General features: G+C 60.1%; 2 protein-coding genes across 16 annotated transcripts in view; both read left to right on the top strand.

The window, feature by feature from the left end:
* BRD9 (bromodomain containing 9) overlaps positions 1–4,476 on the top strand; it is a 32,884-nt gene extending 28,408 nt beyond the window's left edge. For 7 of the 8 annotated variants that reach the window (XM_063811045.1, XM_063811044.1, XM_063811040.1 and 4 more), the window contains one exon: positions 60–887. In XM_063811045.1, the coding sequence (XP_063667115.1) occupies positions 60–160 (101 nt within the window). In that variant the 3' untranslated portion in view covers positions 161–887. Of the gene's footprint in view, positions 1–59; positions 888–4,072; positions 4,213–4,310 lie in introns of those variants that run through there. The other variant, XM_063811038.1, reaches the window with a different exon arrangement.
* The window catches only part of ZDHHC11 (zinc finger DHHC-type containing 11), an 84,790-nt gene that overhangs the window by 13,850 nt on the left and 52,174 nt on the right, over positions 1–18,766 (top strand). For 4 of the 8 annotated variants that reach the window (XM_063811051.1, XM_063811047.1, XM_063811050.1 and 1 more), the window contains exons 2-3: positions 16,286–16,507; positions 18,327–18,505. In XM_063811051.1, coding sequence (XP_063667121.1) covers positions 16,286–16,507; positions 18,327–18,505 — 401 coding nt within the window. Of the gene's footprint in view, positions 1–5,742; positions 5,889–15,220; positions 15,743–16,285; positions 16,508–18,326; positions 18,506–18,766 lie in introns of those variants that run through there. The other 4 variants (XM_054684128.2, XM_063811048.1, XM_063811053.1 and 1 more) reach the window with 4 other exon arrangements.

Raw genomic sequence — 18,766 nt, 5'->3', positions numbered from 1 at the left:
CCCCACGTGTGCTGTGGGTCTGTCCTGTGTGTTGAAGTCCTGTGTTCTGAAAATTGCAGGAAGCCCTTCTCGCCTGAGTGTCGGGGAGCAGCCAGACGTCACCCACGACCCCTATGAGTTTCTTCAGTCTCCAGAGCCTGCGGCCTCTGCCAAGACCTAACTCTAGACCACCTTCAGCTCTTTTATTTTATTTTTTTAGTTTTATTTTTCACGTGTAGAGTTTTTGTCATCAGACAAGGACTTTGATCCTGTCCCCTTTGGCATGCGGGAAGCAGCCCCGGGGAGGTAATGAATTGTCTGTGGTATCATGTCAGCAGAGTCTCCAAGCCCCACGAACCCTGAGGAGTGGAGTCATACGCGAAGGCCATATGGCCATCGTGTCAGCAGAGAGAGTCTCTGTACACAGCCCCGTGAACCCTGAGGAGTGGAGTCATACACGAAGGGCGTGTGGCCGTCGTGTCAGCAGAGAGAGTCTCTGTACACAGCCCCGTGAACCCTGAGGAGTGGAGTCATACGCGAAGGGTGTGTGGCCAGGCTGCAGAGCTGCGTGCCGTCTGTGTCCGAGCATCACGTGTGGCTCCAGCCCTTGTTTCTGCCAGTGTAGACACCTCTGTCTGCCCCACTGTCCCGGGGTCGCTCTTGGGAGGCACAGGCATGGGTGTGTCTGGCCTCATTCTGTATCAGTCCTGCGTGTTCCTGTCATAGTTTGTGTTTCCCAGGCAGGCCATGGTAGGGGCCTCGCAGGGGCCATTGGGGAGCACAGGGCCAGGCTGGGGTGAGGAGAGCTCCCCTGTTTTCTGTTTAATTGATGAGCCTGGGAAAGGAGTGTGTTCTGCCTGCCCGTTACAGTGGAGCGTTCCGTGTCCATAAAACGTTTTCTAACTGGGTGTTTACTGAGTGCCCATTTATGTTAGTATTTGCAAAATACCATAAACACAGCTTCCAATCACAAGACACAGAGCGCCAAAGTGCACCCGACTGCTCCCAGCACGCGAGGGTTGCTGTGTCCTACCAGCTGGTGGTGGTCCTCTGGCCCAGCTGTCGTGCCCACAGTGACGTCGGGTGCACCTGTGCGCCCACCAGCACCTCCTGCAGGGTGCCCTGCTCTGTGACCATGGAAACTTGAAAGTGAAGAAGCCACACCTTCCAGAGGCCAGGCATGGATGGGATCTCAGTCGTCCTGGGGGCAGCGGCATTTGTGACTCTGAAGAGGCCCCGGGGGCAGTATGCAGTGCCTGGGCCCTCACACCATGGGACCACAGGGCTGACCCTCGCAGGCCATTGACGCTGGGTGAGCAGGGTGGCCGGTGCTCTGTGTGGCATGGGTGAGCATTCTCAGGTCCTTCCTGGGCCCTGGTGGAAGTGGGAGCAAAGCCATTGCCTCTGGACAGAGCATGAAGAAGCCACAGTAGCTAACTCACAGGAAGAGTTTGTGAACAGGGCTCAGACGAGGGGCAGCGCCTGGGCTGCACCCTCCGTGCTGGCTGGGAAGCAGACTCCCCGCTTGTCTGCACAGCTGCACCTGCCGTCCTGTCCCTGGATGCCACCAAGTGCACCGTTCCAGTGGCTGCCTGCAGGCTCTGCTCCCCACCCCCAACTCTGGGAGGACGCCCTTGCTGCAGGGAGGCTGGGAAAGGCAGCATCTGCAGTCCCAAGCTCAGTGGGGCTGTGTACCGCACCCAGCTTCCACTGGGGCTCCAGAGGCCAGGATTCCCTTAACAGGACAGACACTTCCCACAGCCGGGTCCCCAGGGTACAGCCTTGGAGAGCTTGGGCTCAGGAACAACGTGGCTCCTGACAGCAGGTTGCTGTGGAGTCAGGTGTCCTCCCAGCATCCGATCTCTGAACACCTCGCTCCACATCCACTGTGAGTGGAGGAGCCCTCGCCACATGCTGGGGCCCTGTCTTAAACTTTGCAGCCCCAGGACCATGAGCCAAATAAGCCTCGTGTCTTTCAGGTTACCCAGTCTCAGGCGTTCTGTTACAGCAGCACAAAGCAGCCTGCATCGAGATGACACAGCTGTGCCCTCATGGTGCGGCAGGCGTGGGCGGCCGTCCCTCCGGGCTCGTAGCGCTCTGAAGCAGTTTCTGGGTGGAGGTCAGGTGCAGCCCACAGGCAGTGCTGAGCTGCGGGAGGCAGCCACCTTGCCTGGCTTCCTGGTGGCCTGGCCCTTGTTCCTGCACCCCTCACTCCCCGAGGTCCCCGAGACTGGCTATCCCTCTGGGCGGCATTGTTGGTCCGCAGGGTCCCAGCAGAGAGGGGCACTGGGCAGCAGCCACCACGTGGCTTCAGTCTTAGTGAGTGTGCAATGAGGGGACATCTTGAAGAGGCCTATGGGTGACCTACAGGCCGAGAGGCTCCCCTCGGGTCAGGAGATGGGAGTGGGCTGGAGAGTCCAGGGCTCCTCCCACTGCCCCTTGGGCTGCACAGATAGGGGCCACCCTGGTCAGCTGATCCTGCAGGACTTAGAGGGCCCTGGTGGTGGCTGGAGCTGTCCAGGTAGGTCATGTGTGGCCTCCCGGGATTCCAGCAGCCTCTGCTCTTGCTGGCAGCCCGTGGGCCCCTCCACCCTCTTTTGTGGGTACACCACCTTTGGGTGTCCCCAAGCCCGCATGCCAGGGCACAGAGCAGCCACGGTGGAGGGAGCAGGGGCTGGGGCCTTCCCTGAGCTCAGTTTCTCTCTGGTCCCTGGATGCTTCCTTTATGGTCACACAGTGACTGCTGCTGTGGCAGCCATCTCACGTTGAGGCCAGAGGAGGGGCAGAGGGGAACAGGCTGCCACGCCTGTGTCTGACAGGACACAAGAGCTTTCCAGGGAGGCCCCACAGACATGGCCGTGTCTCAGCCTGGGGAGCGGCTGGGGGTGCAGCTCCAGCTCTCCCTGTGCAGGCGGGGAACAGCTACCGGTACCCCCTACCCTGCTCCCCGGTTGATGTGGGCAGAACCTGGGTAGGGGAGGGGGAGATAGCTGGGAGCAGAGGGCGGCAGTGACAGGGACCACTTGCAGATTGTGGGGTGTGAGGGCCAGCAGCTGTGCATCCCCAGCCAGGGCCCTGCAAGCCTGTGCTTGTCTGAGCCAGGAAGCAGGAGGGTGGTGGGACCTGCTGTGTGGGGAGGTGGCATCCTCTGGGCTTGGCTTGGGCCACACTTCCAACCTCTGTCCAGCCCCTCCCACCCTTTGGTGGTTCTGGGGCCTGCAGAATCCAAGATCCGCTCACCCCGTGGTGCCCTCAGGGCTTTGTTGCAGGTGGGGAAACTGAGGCAGATGCCCAGTCACCCAGAACTACCCTAGGTCCTCTGAGTGTGGCTGAGCCTCCCCCACCATCTGTTAACCTTGGGCACTTGTCAACTTTTAGGTGCCTGACCCCTCTCCGAGCTCACAGCCTCCTGTTCTGAATCGGGAGGCAGAGGAGGGGCAAAGGGGTCTCCTCCAAGACCTCAGTCTGGGTAAGGAGTGCACGTGTGCATGGGCTGCAGGTGTGGGGGTGTGCCGCTGTGGATGGGGTGCAGGTGTGGGGGTGTGCAGGTTCGGATGGGGTGCAGGTGTGGGGGTGTGCAGGTTCGGATGGGGTGCAGGTGTGTGTGCAGGTGTGTATGGGGTGCGGGTGTGGGGGTGTGCAGGTGTGTATGGGGTGCGGGTGTGGGGGTGTGCAGGTGTGTATGGGGTGCGGGTGTGTGTGCAGGTATGTATGGGGTGGGGGTGTGCAGGTGTGTATGGGGGTGAAGCTATGGGGTATATGCAGGTGCGTATGAAGGTGCATGTATGGGGGTGTGCAGATGTGTATGAGGTACAGGTATTGGGTGTGTTAGTGTGTATGGGGTGCAGGTGGGTGTGTGGGTGTGCGAGTGCATGATGTGTTTGGTGTGGGGTCGGGGTGGGGGTGGGGGTGTGCTGTGGTTTTTGTCTCCACCAAAATTTAAGCGTCATAACCGAATGGCCAGTGTGATGGTGTTAGGAGTGGTTAGGCCGTGAAGGGGATGAAGGTCCTTGCAGACCAGGCCTCAGTCAGCAGAGACCTCTCACCCTCCCAGCGCCTCCACGTGAGAACACAGTGTCTGTCCCCTCCGTAGGATGCAGCAGAAAGGTACCACCTTGGAAGCTGAGCGCCCCCCTCGCCAGACACCAGACCTGCTGGCTCCTGAATCTTGGACTTCCAGCCTCCAGAATGGGGAGAAATAAGTTTCTGTTCTTTAAAATTACTCCGTCTCAGGTATTTTGTTACAGCAGCACATGGGGATTGAGACTGGGTGTGCAGGTGGTGGAGGAGGGTGTGCAGGTGTGTTTGAGGGTGTTTGCCTCAATCTTTAGACGGCATCAGGGCCACAATACCTGCAGGTGTCGGGACGTTAACTGCAGACCTTGGTGAATAAAAGCCAGTTGTCCTGAGTTTGGCAAGAAAACCTTTGGAAGAGGCCTCACAAGCCACTCCAGGCTACAAGACGGGGCGTTTGTCCTGGGGGACCTGCCGTCACCCTTAGTGGTCCAGCAGCACCGTCTCAGCCTCTCTGGCCAGAGCAGCTGCCCCGCAGGGGCCCCCGAGTCCTGGAGAGCTATGTCAGGTAGGCTTCCCTGCCCCTTCCCCCCATGTCGTCCTGGGCACCCGCCCCAGCCCAGCTGTTCCTCTTACTTGTGTACCTCGTGTGTGCCCCTGACAGACAAGATGTCCATGGGCAGCAGACCTCTGGCCACTGCAGGCTCCAGGCACCAGAGTGAGACCCAGCAGGCTTCAGCCGGCAAGAGGGCCCCTGACTGTGGACGACTCCCTCACGGTGGTGGTCTTGGAGGGATCCCTGCTAACAGAAAGGGTGCATCCCTGTCCACCTTCCCGTCCTTACCCCCAAAGTCAGCGTCAGCAGCTGGCCCGCATCGGAGGCATTCAGATAGGAGTCCTTGGGGACCGCCCCCAACCGACAGGAACTGGAAATGCCTTGAGTACTGAGGGAGGAGGGCTGCAGGGACAGGAGGGAGGGTGCCCTTAAACACACTTGCTGGCCCTTCTCAGGAGAAACCCTTCCTTGCCATGGGTCATGGTGAAGCTGTGCCCCGAGTTAAGCCAGTGACCGAATTCCTGAGCTCAGAGGATGGCCGGTGAAACAACTTGCTAAAATGCTGAGACTCCCTCCACTCGTGAGACTACGAAAAAACGTGCTGAAGTCAGTTAGAGCCATGGTGGCCAAAGTCTCTGCTCAGAACCAGCTGCGCAGGTCCCTCCCCCGGTTCCTCCTAGGCTGAGTACTCTGGGGTCGCAGTCTTCCCGGACGTCGCCTGTTGGTTGTTGTAGGGGTTTCAGGTGTTTGTTTTTTTTTTTAGGGTTGTCTTGCTGCATTTTGTTGCGGACCACAATGCATTGCAATCCTAGTCAGCTCAGGGGCTTTTCAAGTATTTGACTTAAGAGCTGAGTAGCTGGGCAGGCTGATAAGAACAGACAAAGTGAGCTCTTTTGCAGGCTAGTAAACTTTCATCTTAGACTACTTTGGTTCAGGTGAGGGCAGCTAAGCAGGTGGGAAGGCAGGGAGGGGGAGGCCGACAAGCAGGCATTGGGGCCCATCCAAGCAGGGGCCTAGTACATCCTGTTTTTTTGTAGTTTGCTGACCTAAACCGGATCAAGCCACCTTGTCTTGGAAATGGACCACTGCGTGCGTTATTTCACCTCCACCCGAGTCCACCTCACGCTTTCCTCCCTCCTCATGCCCCCTTGTCCCCTCATCCTCCCAACTGCCATGGCTTTGTGAGGCGCCCTGGGTTCCGTGGCTACCGTGTCGACCAGGGCAGCCCACCCACTTCTCACTTTGGTCTGGAGTTGGCAAGAGCGACGCTGCTTTTCTCTTGCTCTTCAGCCTGGACCTGTGATGTGATAGGCGTGAGAAGGAACTGTGGGTTCTGGCGGTAAGGAAAGTGGGGCCTTACTTTCCCATGTTCCCAAAAGGCAGATGCAATCCCTGCACTCCTGAAGGAGTCAAGCAGTAAAGACGACACAGCAAGACTGTCCGGGACTCAGGCTGTGAGGATTTGTCTCATGAGGGGCCTCAGAAAAGGCCGTTTCCACTGTGGGGAGTAGAGGAATGGAAGGTTTCACCAGGGTGGGGTGGCTTCCAGAGGGTCCCCATGGAAAAAGCGTGGCTGAGCAGGCCCAGAGGGGGACGAGGACACATTTGGGGGGCTGGAGGAGAGTGAGGACATGCTCAGGGGTGCCAGAGTGTCATAAGGGCAGGGACGGTGAGGACAGACTCTGGGGATCTGGTGTCATAAAGACAGGACGGGGACCAGGACAGACTCTGGGGGCCTGGTGTCATAAAGACAGGCCTGGGACAGGACCGGGACAGACCCGGGGGACCACGGTGTCATAAAGACAAGATGGGGACTCGGACCAGGATAGATTCAGGGACCACGGTGTCATAAAGACAGGACGGGGACCTGGACAGACTCGGGGGACCACGGTGTCATAAAGACAGGATGGGGACTCGGACCAGGATAGATTCAGGGACCACGGTGTCATAAAGACAGGACGGGGACCTGGACAGACTCGGGGGACCACGGTGTCATAAAGACAGGATGGGGACTCGGACCAGGATAGATTCAGGGACCACAGTGTCATAAAGACAGGACGGGGACTCGGACAGACTCTGGGGGCCTGGTGTCATAAAGACAGGCCTGGGACAGGACCGGGACAGACCCGGGGGACCACGGTGTCATAAAGACAAGATGGGGACTCGGACCAGGATAGATTCAGGGACCACGGTGTCATAAAGACAGGACGGGGACCTGGACAGACTCGGGGGACCACGGTGTCATAAAGACAGGATGGGGACTCGGACCAGGATAGATTCAGGGACCACGGTGTCATAAAGACAGGACGGGGACTCGGACAGACTCTGGGGGCCTGGTGTCATAAAGACAGGCCTGGGACAGGACCGGGACAGACCCGGGGGACCACGGTGTCATAAAGACAAGATGGGGACTCGGACCAGGATAGATTCAGGGACCACGGTGTCATAAAGACAGGACGGGGACCTGGACAGACTCGGGGGACCACGGTGTCATAAAGACAGGATGGGGACTCGGACCAGGATAGATTCAGGGACCACGGTGTCATAAAGACAGGACGGGGACTAGGACAGACTCTGGGGGCCTGGTGTCATAAAGACAGGCCTGGGACAGGACCGGGACAGACCCGGGGGACCACGGTGTCATAAAGACAAGATGGGGACTCGGACCAGGATAGATTCAGGGACCACGGTGTCATAAAGACAGGACGGGGACCTGGACAGACTCGGGGGACCACGGTGTCATAAAGACAGGATGGGGACTCGGACCAGGATAGATTCAGGGACCACGGTGTCATAAAGACAGGACGGGGACTCGGACAGACTCTGGGGGCCTGGTGTCATAAAGACAGGCCTGGGACAGGACCGGGACAGACCCGGGGGACCACGGTGTCATAAAGACAAGATGGGGACTCGGACCAGGATAGATTCAGGGACCACGGTGTCATAAAGACAGGACGGGGACCTGGACAGACTCGGGGGACCACGGTGTCATAAAGACAGGATGGGGACTCGGACCAGGATAGATTCAGGGACCACGGTGTCATAAAGACAGGACGGGGACTAGGACAGACTCTGGGGGCCTGGTGTCATAAAGACAGGCCTGGGACAGGACCGGGACAGACCCGGGGGACCACGGTGTCATAAAGACAAGATGGGGACTCGGACCAGGATAGATTCAGGGACCACGGTGTCATAAAGACAGGACGGGGACCTGGACAGACTCGGGGGACCACGGTGTCATAAAGACAGGATGGGGACTCGGACCAGGATAGATTCAGGGACCACGGTGTCATAAAGACAGGACGGGGACTAGGACAGACTCTGGGGGCCTGGTGTCATAAAGACAGGCCTGGGACAGGACCGGGACAGACCCGGGGGACCACGGTGTCATAAAGACAAGATGGGGACTCGGACCAGGATAGATTCAGGGACCACGGTGTCATAAAGACAGGACGGGGACTCGGACAGACTCTGGGGATCTGGTGTCATAAAGACAGGATGGGGACTCGGACAGACTCTGGGGATCTGGTGTCATAAAGACAGGATGGGGACCGGGACAGACTCTGGGGGCCTGGTGTCATAAAGACAGGACGGGGACCTGGACAGACTCGGGGGACCACGGTGTCATAAAGACAGGATGGGGACTCGGACCAGGATAGATTCAGGGACCACGGGGTGTCATAAAGACAGGATGGGGACTCGGACAGACTCTGGGGATCTGGTGTCATAAAGACAGGATGGGGACTCGGACAGACTCTGGGGATCTGGTGTCATAAAGACAGGATGGGGACCGGGACAGACTCTGGGGGCCTGGTGTCATAAAGACAGGCCTGGGACAGGACCGGGACAGACCCGGGGGACCACGGTGTCATAAAGACAAGATGGGGACTCGGACCAGGATAGATTCAGGGACCACGGTGTCATAAAGACAGGACGGGGACCGGGACAGACTCTGGGGGCCTGGTGTCATAAAGACAGGACGGGGACCGGGACAGACTCTGGGGGCCTGGTGTCATAAAGACAGGACGGGGACCTGGACAGACTCTGGGGGCCTGGTGTCATAAAGACAGGACGGGGACCTGGACAGACTCAGGGGACCACGGTGTCCTAAAGACAGGACGGGGACCGGGACAGACTCTGGGGGCCTGGTGTCATAAAGACAGGACGGGGACCGGGACAGACTCTGGGGGCCTGGTGTCATAAAGACAGGACGGGGACCTGGACAGACTCAGGGGACCACGGTGTCCTAAAGACAGGATGGGGACCAGGACAGACTCTAGGGGCCTGGTGTCATAAAGACAGGACGGGGACCTGGACAGACTCAGGGGACCACGGTGTCCTAAAGACAGGACGGGGACCGGGACAGACTCTGGGGGCCTGGTGTCATAAAGACAGGACGGGGACCGGGACAGACTCTGGGGGCCTGGTGTCATAAATACAGGACGGGGACCGGGACAGACTCTAGGGGCCTGGTGTCATAAAGACAGGACGGGGACCGGGACAGACTCTGGGGCCTGGTGTCATAAAGACAGGACGGGGACCTGGACAGACTCAGGGGACCACGGTGTCCTAAAGACAGGACAGGGACCTGGACAGACTCGAGGGACCACGGAGTCGTAAAGACAGGGATGTGACCTGGACAGACTCTAGGGGGCCTCGTGTCATAAAGACAGGGATGGGACTGGGACAGACTCTGGGGACCTGGTGTCGTAAAGACAGGACGGGGACCAGGACAGACTCAGGGGACCACGGAGTCATAAAGATAGGACAGGGACCGGGACAGACTCTAGGGGCCTGGTGTCATATACACAGATGGAAACAGGAAAGACTGAGGAGGCCATGGCATCTTAAAGACCTGATAGGGTGGGATGGGCACCTGTGGTCTCTGGGCTCTGTGGCAGGGGCTGGTTCTCGTGTGGTGGTGCAGAGAAGGATGGAGTCCCAGTCTGAGAAGAGGGCTGTCTCCACATCCACAGATGGGGGCAGACAGGAGGCGCCTGGGGTCCACCACACAGGATTGCGCTGCAGGCCCCGGTGCTGGGCGGCCAGTTCCCCGGGCATCAGTCCGGTTGTCATAACACGGGGGGCCCATCCAGCCTTAGTTGTGCTAAGGGGACCTGAACCCAACATTACAAGTCTTCAGTGTCATGACTCACAGATGCTCCTTTCACTTGAATTGTGTGTGGGAGTGTGTGTGCATTTGGTGTGTGTGGGAGTGTGAGCATTGTGTGTTGTGGTATTTTGTGGGGGTTGTGGTATGTGTGCAGTATGTGGTGTGTGGTTTGTGTGCTGTGTGTGGTATGCGGTGTGTAGTGCAAATGGGTGTGCTCGGTGGTGTGTGGTTTGTGTGGTGTGTGGTTTGGTGTATAGTATTTTGGGGGTGTGGTATATGTGCAGTATGTGGTGTGATGTTTGTGTGGTGTGTATGGTGTACAGTGTGTAGTGCAAGTGTGTGCTCTGTGTGTGGTGTGTGGTTTGTGTGGTGTGGTGTGCTGTGTGTGTATTCTGTGTGCGTGATGTGTATTGTATTGTGTGGTCCCTGTGTGGTATGTGGAGAGTGATGTGTTTGTGGTTGGTGTCTGGTACTTGTCACGTGGTGCACGTGCAGTGTGTGGTGTGTTTGGTGTGTTTTGCTTCTGTTGCATATGTGTGGCGTGAGGTGTGTGCGTGTGGTTTGTGTGGTGTGTGGTGCATGTGTGGTGTGCGTGGAATTGTGTGTGTGATCTGTGTTGTGTGGTGTGTGTTGCGGATTGTGTGATCTCTGGTGTGTTTCGTGTGGTATGGTGTGTAATCTGTATGATGTGTGTTGTGTGGTTTCTGTTTTGTGGTTTGTGTTTTGTGTATGTGGTATGTGTTGTGTGTGGTCTGTGTTGTATGATATATGTGGTATGTATTGTGTGGTGTGTGGCGTGTGGTGTATGGTGTGTGTGGTGTCTTGTGTATGTGTTGTGTTTTGTGTGTTGTGGTTTCTGTTTGGTGTTGTGTGGTCTATGTGGTGTGTGGTCTGGTATGTGGAGTGTGGTCGGTGTGGTCTGTGTTGTGTGGTGTGGTGTGTGTGGTGTGTGGTACGTGGTCTGTGTGGTATATGGTGTGTGATGTGGATTGTGTGGTGTGGTATATGAACGTGCTTACAGGCCACGGTGGTATCGAGGCTGAGCGTGGGCCTGAGGGGAAGAAGCTGTCCTGGAGTCTTCTCTGGCTGATGTGAGGTCTGTGTCCCCTGCTTGCTGTCCTCCATGGGGTCCATGCCCCTTGCTTGCTGTCCTCCGCGGGGTCTGTGCCCCTCGCTCACTGTCTGTCCTCTGTGGGGTCTGTCCCCCCGGCTCGCTGTCCTCTGTGGGGTCTATCCCTGCTGCTCACTGTCCTCTGTGGGTTCTGTGCCCCTCACTCACTGTCTGTCCTCTGTGGGATCTGTGCCCCCGGCTTGCTGTCCTCTGTGGAGTCTGTCTCCCCGGCTCGCTGTCCTCTGTGGAGTCTGTGCCCCCTGGCTCGCTGTCCTCTGTGGGGTCTGTGCCCCCTGGCTTGCTGTCCTCTGTGGGGTCTGTGCCCCCTGGCTCGCTGTCCTCTGTGGGATCTGTGCCCCCTGGCTCGCTGTCCTCTGTGGGGTTTGTCTCCTCGGCTCGCTGTCCTCCATGGGGTCTGTCCCCCTGGCTCGCTGTCCTCTGTGGGATCTGTCCCTGCTGCTTGCTGTCCTCTGTGGGGTCTGTACCCCCGGCTCGCTGTCCTCCGTGGGGTCTGTCTCCCCGGCTCGCTGTCCTCTGTAGGGTCTGTGCCCCCCGGCTCACTGTCCTCTGTGGGGTCTGTCTCCCTGGCTCGCTATCCTCCATGGGGTCTGTCCCCGCAGATCGCTGTCCTCTGTGGGGTCTGTCCCCGTGGCTCGCTGTCCTCTGTGGGGTCTGTCTCTCCAGCTTGCTGTCCTCTGTGGGGTCTGTCCCCCTGGCTTGCTGTCCTCTGTGGGGTCTGTCCCCGCTGCTCATTGTCCTCTGTGGGGTCTGTCCACCCGGCTCGCTGTCCTCCGTGGGGCCTGCCCCCCGGCTCGCTGTCCTCTGTGGGGTCTTTCCACGCTGCTCACTGTCCTCTGTGCGGTCTGTGCCCCTGGCTCGCTGTCCTCTGTGGGGTCTGTGCCCCTGGCTCACTGTCCTCTGTGGGGTCTGTGCCCCCTGGCTCGCTGTCCTCTGTGGGGTCTGTGCCCCGTGGCTTGCTGTCCTCTGTGGGATCTGTCTCCCCGGCTCGCTGTCCTCTGTGGGGTCTGTGCCCCCCGGCTCACTGTCTTCTGTGGGGTCTGTCGCCCTGGCTCGCTGTCCTCTGTGGGGTCTGTGCCCCCCGGCTCGCTGTCCTCTGTGGGGTCTGTACCCCCTGGCTCGCTGTCCTCTGTGGGGTCTGTCCCCGCTGCTCACTGTCCTATGTGGGGTGTGTCCCCCTGGCTCGCTGTCCTCCGTGGGGTCTGTCCCCCCGGCTCGCTGTCCTCTGTGGGGTCTGTGCCCCCTGGCTCACTGTCCTCTGTGGGGTCTGTCCCCGCTGCTCACTGTCCTCTGTGGGGTCTGTCCCCGCTGCTCACTGTCCTCTGTGGGGTCTGTGCCCCCCAGCTCGCTGTCTTTGGTGGGGTCTGTCCCCGCTGCTCACTGTCCTCTGTGCGGTCTGTCCCCCCGGCTTGCTGTCCTCCATGGGGTCTGTCTCCCCGCTCGCTGTCCTCTGTGGGGTCTGTGACCCTGACTCGCTGTCCTCTGTGGGGTCTGTCCCCACTGCTCACTGTCCTCTGTGGGGTCTGTGCCCCCCGGCTCACTGTCCTCTGTGGGGTCTGTCTCCCTGGCTCGCTGTCCTCTGTGGGGTCTCTGCCCCCCGGCTCGCTGTCCTCTGTGGGGTCTGTCCCCGCTGCTCACTGTCCTATGTGGGGTGTGTCCCCCTGGCTCGCTGTCCTCCGTGGGGTCTGTCCCCCCAGCTCGCTGTCCTCCATGGGATCTGTGCCCCCCGGCTCACTGTCCTCGGTGGGGTCTGTCCCCGCTGCTCACTGTCCTATGTGGGGTGTGTCCCCCTGGCTCGCTGTCCTCCGTGGGGTCTCTCCCCCCGGCTCACTGTCCTCCATGGGATCTGCGCCCCCCGGCTCACTGTCCTCGGTGGGGTCTGTCCCCGCTGCTCACTGTCCTCTGTGGGGTCTGTGCCCCCTGGCTCTCTGTCCTCCATGGGGTCTGTCCCCCCGGCTCGCTGTCCTCTGTGGGGTCTGTACCCCCTGGCTCGCTGTCCTCTGTGGGGTCTGTCCCCGCTGATCATGTCCTCTGTGGGGTCTGTGCCCCCCGGCTCGCTGTCCTTGGTGGGGTCTGTCCCCGCTGCTCACTGTCCTCTGTGCGGTCTGTTCCCCCGGCTTGCTGTCCTCCATGGGGTCTGTCTCCCGGCTCGCTGTCCTCTGTGGGGTCTGTGACCCTGGCTCGCTGTCCTCTCCGGGGTCTGTCCCCGCTACTCACTGTCCTCTGTGGGGTCTGTGCCCCTCACTCGCTGTCCTCTGTGGGGTGTGTCTCCGTGGCTCGCTGTCCTCCATGGGGTCTGTCCCCGCAGCTCGCTGTCCTCTGTGGGGTCTGTACCCCTGGCTTGCTGTCCTCTGTGGGGTCTCTCCCCACTGCTCACTGTCCTCTATGGAGTCTGTCTTCCCGGCTCGCTGTCCTCTCTGAGGTCTGTGCCCCTCGCTCCCTATCCTCTGTGGGGTCTGTGCCCCCGGGCTCACTGTCCTCTGTGGGGTCTGTCCCCGCTGCTCACTGTCCTCTGTGGCGTCTGTCCCCCCGGCTCTCTGTCCTCCACGGGGTCTGTCCCCCTGGTTCGCTGTCCTCCGTGGGGTCTGTGCCCCCCAGCTCACTGTCTTCTGTGGGGTCTCTCCCCGCTGCTCACTGTCCTCTGTGGGTTCTGTGCCCCCTGGCTCGCTGTCCTCCATGGGGTCTGTCCCCGCTGCTCACTGTCCTCTGTGCGATCTGTGCCCTTGGCTCGCTGTCCTCTGTGGTGTCTGTGCCCCCTGGCTCGCTGTCCTCTGTGGGGTCTGTCTCCCCAGCTTGCTGTCCTCTGTGGGGTCTGTGCCCCCCGGCTCACTGTCCTCTGTGGGATCGGTCTCCCTGGCTCGCTGTCCTCCATGGGGTCTCTCCCTGCGTCTCGCTGTCCTCTGTGGGGTCTGTCCCCCTGGCTTGCTGTCCTCTATGGGGTCTGTCTCCCCAGCTCACTGTCCTCTGTGGGGTCTGTGCCCCTCGCTCACTGTCTGTCCTCTGTGGGGTCTGTGCCCCCTGGCTCACTGTCCTCTGTGGGGTCTGTGCCCCCCGGCTTGCTGTCCTCTGTGGTGTCTGTCCCTGCTGCTCACTGTCCTCCGGGGGGTCCGTGCCCCCCGGCTCGCTGTCCTCTGTGGAGTCTGTGCCCCCTGGCTCGCTGTCCTCTGTGGGGTCTGTGTCCCTGGCTCGCTGTCCTCTGTGGGGTCTGTCCCCGCTGCTCATTGTCCTCTGTGGGGCCTGTGCCCCCTGGCTCGCTGTCCTCCTTGGGGTCTGTCCCCCTGGCTCGCTGTTCTCCATGGGATCTGTGCCCGCTGCTCGCTGTCCTCCATGGGGTCTGTATCCCCGGCTCGCTGTCCTCCGTGGGGTCTGTCCCTGCTGGTTGCTGTCCTCCGTGTGTTCTGTCCCCCCGGCTCGCTGTCCTTCGTGGGGTCTGTCCCCGCTGCTCGCTGTCCTCCGTGGGGTCTGTCCCCCCGGCTTGCTGTCCTCTGTGGGGTCTGTCCCCCTGGCTCACTGTCCTCTGTGGAGTCTGTACCCCCGGCTTACTGTTCTCCGTGGCGTCTGTCCCCGCTGCTCGTTGTCCACCGTGGGGTCTGTCTCCCTGGCTTGCTCACATTTTCTCCAATTTGGATGTATTTCTTTTTCCAATCGTCCTTTCCGGCCCTTGCTGCACAGTTTCGACCTGAAGTCTTCAGTCTTCTCAAAGTTCTTCAGTGTTTTCTTTTTTCTCTCACAGATTCTCCACCTTTCTGTTCTGAAATCCTAACAGATGAATGTGTTGTCTCCAGGCTCAAGGCTCCAGGCCGCTGAGCGATTCCCCTCTTCTCCTCTCTAAGATCTGTGGTCCTTCCTCGATTTGATCTTCCAGGTTTTACCAATGTGACTTTTGGCGACATCATTTCTGTTTGTTGGCACTTTCATTTGGGTTTTGTTTTTAACTGGGAATTGTGTTTTTAATGTACAAGTTTGTCTTTCTGTGTTTCTATTTCCTTCCTTGGCCACTTTGACTTTTGTTTCTTTTCTTTTTTTTTTTTGTTTGAGATGGAGTCTCCCTCTGTTGCCCAGGCTGGAATGCAGTGGTGCAATCTTGGCTCACTGCAGCCTCGACCTCCCAGGTTCAAACGATTCTCATGCCTCAGCCTCCCGAGTAGCTGGGATTAGAGGCATGTGCCACCACGCCCTGCTAATCTTTGTATTTTTAGTAGAGACAGGGTTTCGCCGTGTTGCCCAGGCTGGTCTCGAACTCCTGACCTCAGGTGATAGGCACGCCTCGGCTTCCCACAGTGCTGGGATTACAGGCGTGAGCCCCCCCGCCCGGCCAAAGAACCATGGTCCTGTTTCATAACTGTGAGTCTCTCGGGTCTCCCAGAGACATTCTTGTGTGACTCAAGCCCCAGGGTCCTGTGGCCCCGCATCCGCCTGGTGTCACATTTAGAGGACCAGGGAGGAGCCACCAAAGGCAGCGCAGAGCCACTGTATCATGGACGTTCACGACTGCAAGAACGAAGAATTGCTAACTACTTCTCAATGTCTCTCTTCTCAAAGAAATACATTTAATATCAACTTCATTTTCTGAAGATTTTTTCCCAAAGAGACAACAAGGACTTTGAGCGAGGCATAACGTGGCGAAGCTTCCTAACCCTCCTCTGTAGAGACCGCCCAGCCCCTGAAGATCAACCCCCCACCCCGTAGCGGCCGCTGAGTGTCTTTCACTGCCCCTCCGTGACACCACGTCCCTCCCGCCCCTGCCGCCCTCCCCACCTGACTGGCCAGGAGCAGCTGCAGCGTGTTCAGAACCTCCCAGCCACTGTCCACCCGGGCGGAGACCCCAGCCCCGAGTGGCTGGATGGGCTTCCCTGTCCTGTGGAAGGGGAGACACACAGGACCTGTGAAGTGAGCTCTCGGGTCCTGGAAGCCTCTCGGGGAGGATCTGGCAGGTTTCAGTGTTGCAGCAGTGAGTAACGGCTCGCGAGCTCTTCAGGCATTGCCTCAGTTTCTCACAGGCGCAGCCCTCTGCTCAGTGTGGCCTCTTTCTGACGTGGGTTTTCTTCTTGCACCTGGGGAGTCCTGGGTGAGCCTGTGTATTCGTGAACGGGTCCTGGGACCTGTCGCTGTGTGGGGGCTGTCGAGCACTCCCCAGAACGTAACAAATCCTCAGGGGAACTGACGGGCGGTCGTGCGGGCACCGGGGGCCTGGCCAGGTCCCCCGCCCAGGGTCCTCCACACCCTGGAGAGCCGTTTTCCGTTGCCACTCGGCTCTGGCCAGGGTCAGATTCTGCAGCATGTCTGTTCATTCCCCTGGGCACTGCCCTGCACTAACTCCAGCCCAGCCCCTGCTCCCTCTGCGGGGAACATGGCCCCAGGCAGTGCTGGGCCATTGGCTGTCAGTGCTGGTCCTGACTGCTGCATTCCCAGTCCCCTTGGTCTCTGTGACAGTGGGCGGGGCCGGCCCTCCCAGGATCTGATGGCACAGGTCCTCCCCTTCTGTGTCCTGCAGATGGACACTCGCTCCGGGAGCCAGTGTTCCGTCACCCCAGAAGCCATACTCAACAATGAAAAGCTGGTCTTGCCACCCCGCATCTCCAGAGTGAACGGCTGGTCGTTACCCCTGCACTACTTCCAGGTGGTGACCTGGGCTGTCTTCGTGGGCCTTTCCTTGGCCACCTTCGGGATCTTCATTCCCCTCCTGCCTCACTCGTGGAAATACATCGCCTACGTGGTATCCTTTTCATCGTGGCATGGTCTAAGCGGGAGGGGTTCCTGGAGGACCCTGCGATGGACCTGGCTGTGGGGTCTGGGCCATGGCTGCCCGGTGGCACCAGTCACCTGCCCTGGGCCAGACTATGTCCCCCGAGCCTGCAGGTGGGCCCAGTGGCCACTCGTGCTCTGTGCAGCCCCTGCTTAGGGTCAGGACAGGCCAGCGTTGGCTGAGGGGGCTCCGGAGAGGGAATCTGTCAGGAGGGACAGCAGCCCCCTGGCGTGGCGCAGGACCCGCCCTGCTGGCAGCCTTCCGCTAAAATCCCTGCGCAGCATTTTGCACATGGCCAGCACCTTTCTCCTTGCCCCTGGTGCCAAGGAGGAACAGCGCCGTGCCCCACAGGCCGGCAGCCTGCGTTTCCATGCCAAGCTTAGGCCACACTGCGAGGGCCTCTGGGCTGCCCTGTGGAGATGGCTGTCAACCCTGAACTCCTGGCTAGAAGGCGGTCCAGGGGCCAGGCAGGGTGACGGGAGGGCCCCGCACTCCACCCCTTCTATTTGGTTGCCATGGAGAGTCTGTGTTGGTCCCAGGGTGAGAGGAGGAGGGAGCCAGGATCTGAGGGCGGGAGCTGACGTCCTAGGCACGGGGAGCCCAGCTTCTCCTGGCTCCAGGGGACAAGGACCCTCTCCCCAGTGCCCCCGCCGCCAGGCTCTGAGCCCAGAGGGCCCAAGAAAGAGGCCCAGGGTTCCTGAGTGAGTCTGGGGTCCTCGAGAGAGTCTAGAGTCCCTGAGAGAGTCCGGAGGGGTCCTGAGGGAGTCTTGGGGGGGGGGTTTCCCTGAGCTATTCTTGGGGAGAGGGTCCCTGAGTGAGCCGTCTGGGGTCTAGAGGGAGCGGGTAGGTTGTGCAGCTCCCTCGCTCCTCCCCCTGCTCCTCCTGTTTGAGGCTGTCTTCTCTCCCAGTGCTCAGGGGTCTCTGGTATGAAAGAACCCAGGCTCCTCCAGGGCCTTTGGGGCTGCATCTGGCTGTGTTTACATCTGGGGCGTCCCTCCTCTGGCCCTGCTCTGTCCCTCAAGCTGTAAAGGGTCTTGGGGTCACTGTGCTTGGCTGGGCTGACTGAGCCTCTGGGGGTGCGTTGCATTCTGTGGGGGATTTGCCCTGTGTCCAACAGGGATGAACCAAAAGGGGCATGGGGGCAGCCTTCCCGGTCCCCGACTGGCACAGGGCTGTGTGTGCAAGGCCAGTGGGTAGCCTCATCTCCTCTAGGCCTGGGTGAGCAGGGCTGTGTGTGCAGGGCCGATGTGTGGCCTCATCTCTAGGCCTGGGTGAGCAGGGCTGTGTGTGTAGGGCCGATGGGTGGCCTCATCTCCTCTAGGCCTGGGTGAGCAGGGCTGTGTGTTCAGGGCCATGTGTGAAGGGCCGGGTGTATGGGGCCGTGTGTGCAAGACTGGATGAGCAGGGCCATGTGAGCAGGGCCAGGCATGGGTGAGCTGGGCTCAGGTGAGCAGGGCTGGCTGTGCAGGGCTGGGTGTGCAGGGCCAGATGAGCAGGCCCAGGTGAACAGGGCCAGGTGAGCAGGGCTCGGGTGTGCAGGGCTGGGTGAGCACTCCTGGGTGAGCAGGGCCGGGTGAACAGGGCTCAGGTGTGCAGGGCTGGGTGTGCAGGGCTGCGTGAGCAGGGCCATGTGAGCAGGGCCAGGCCTGGGTGAGCTGGGCTCAGGTGTGCAGGGCTGGGTGAGCAGGGCTGACCAGTGGCCGCGCCTCGCCTGGGCCCTTGGGCCTCACGGGGATGCCTCGTGCCAGGCTGACCAGGCCCTGGGCCAGGTTCTTTCTTGACATGCCAGGTGACCGGGGGGATCTTCTCCTTCCACCTCGTCGTCCACCTGATTGCCTCCTGCATCGACCCGGGTGACTCCAATGTCAGACTCATGAAGAACTATTCTCAGCCCATGCCCTTCTTCGACAGATCAAAACATGCACATGTGATCCAGAATCAGTTCTGCCACCTGTGCAAGGTCACCGTGTGAGTGTCTGCCCTCGCCGAGGCCCCAAGCTGTCAGGGTAACCTCCAGGGGCCCGGGGCTCAGGTCACTGCTGGCCCCTCAGGGCCCGTGCAATGGCCGCAGCTGATGCTAATGGAGCTTCCAGGGCCCGGCCCTGTGGCTGCAGGTGGATAGCCCCTCATCACGCTGTGAACCGGGTGCAGTGCTGGGCCGCCCCAACTCCTCCGCAGGCAGGGCTGAGACTGGAGGGCTGGGTCTGTCACCTGCAGGTGACCCGCTGC

The sequence above is a fragment of the Pan troglodytes genome, chromosome 4 (genome assembly GCF_028858775.2).
Source record: "Pan troglodytes isolate AG18354 chromosome 4, NHGRI_mPanTro3-v2.0_pri, whole genome shotgun sequence".
Classification (NCBI taxonomy): Eukaryota; Metazoa; Chordata; class Mammalia; order Primates; family Hominidae; genus Pan; species Pan troglodytes.
This window is presented reverse-complemented; position numbering and strand designations above follow the sequence as displayed.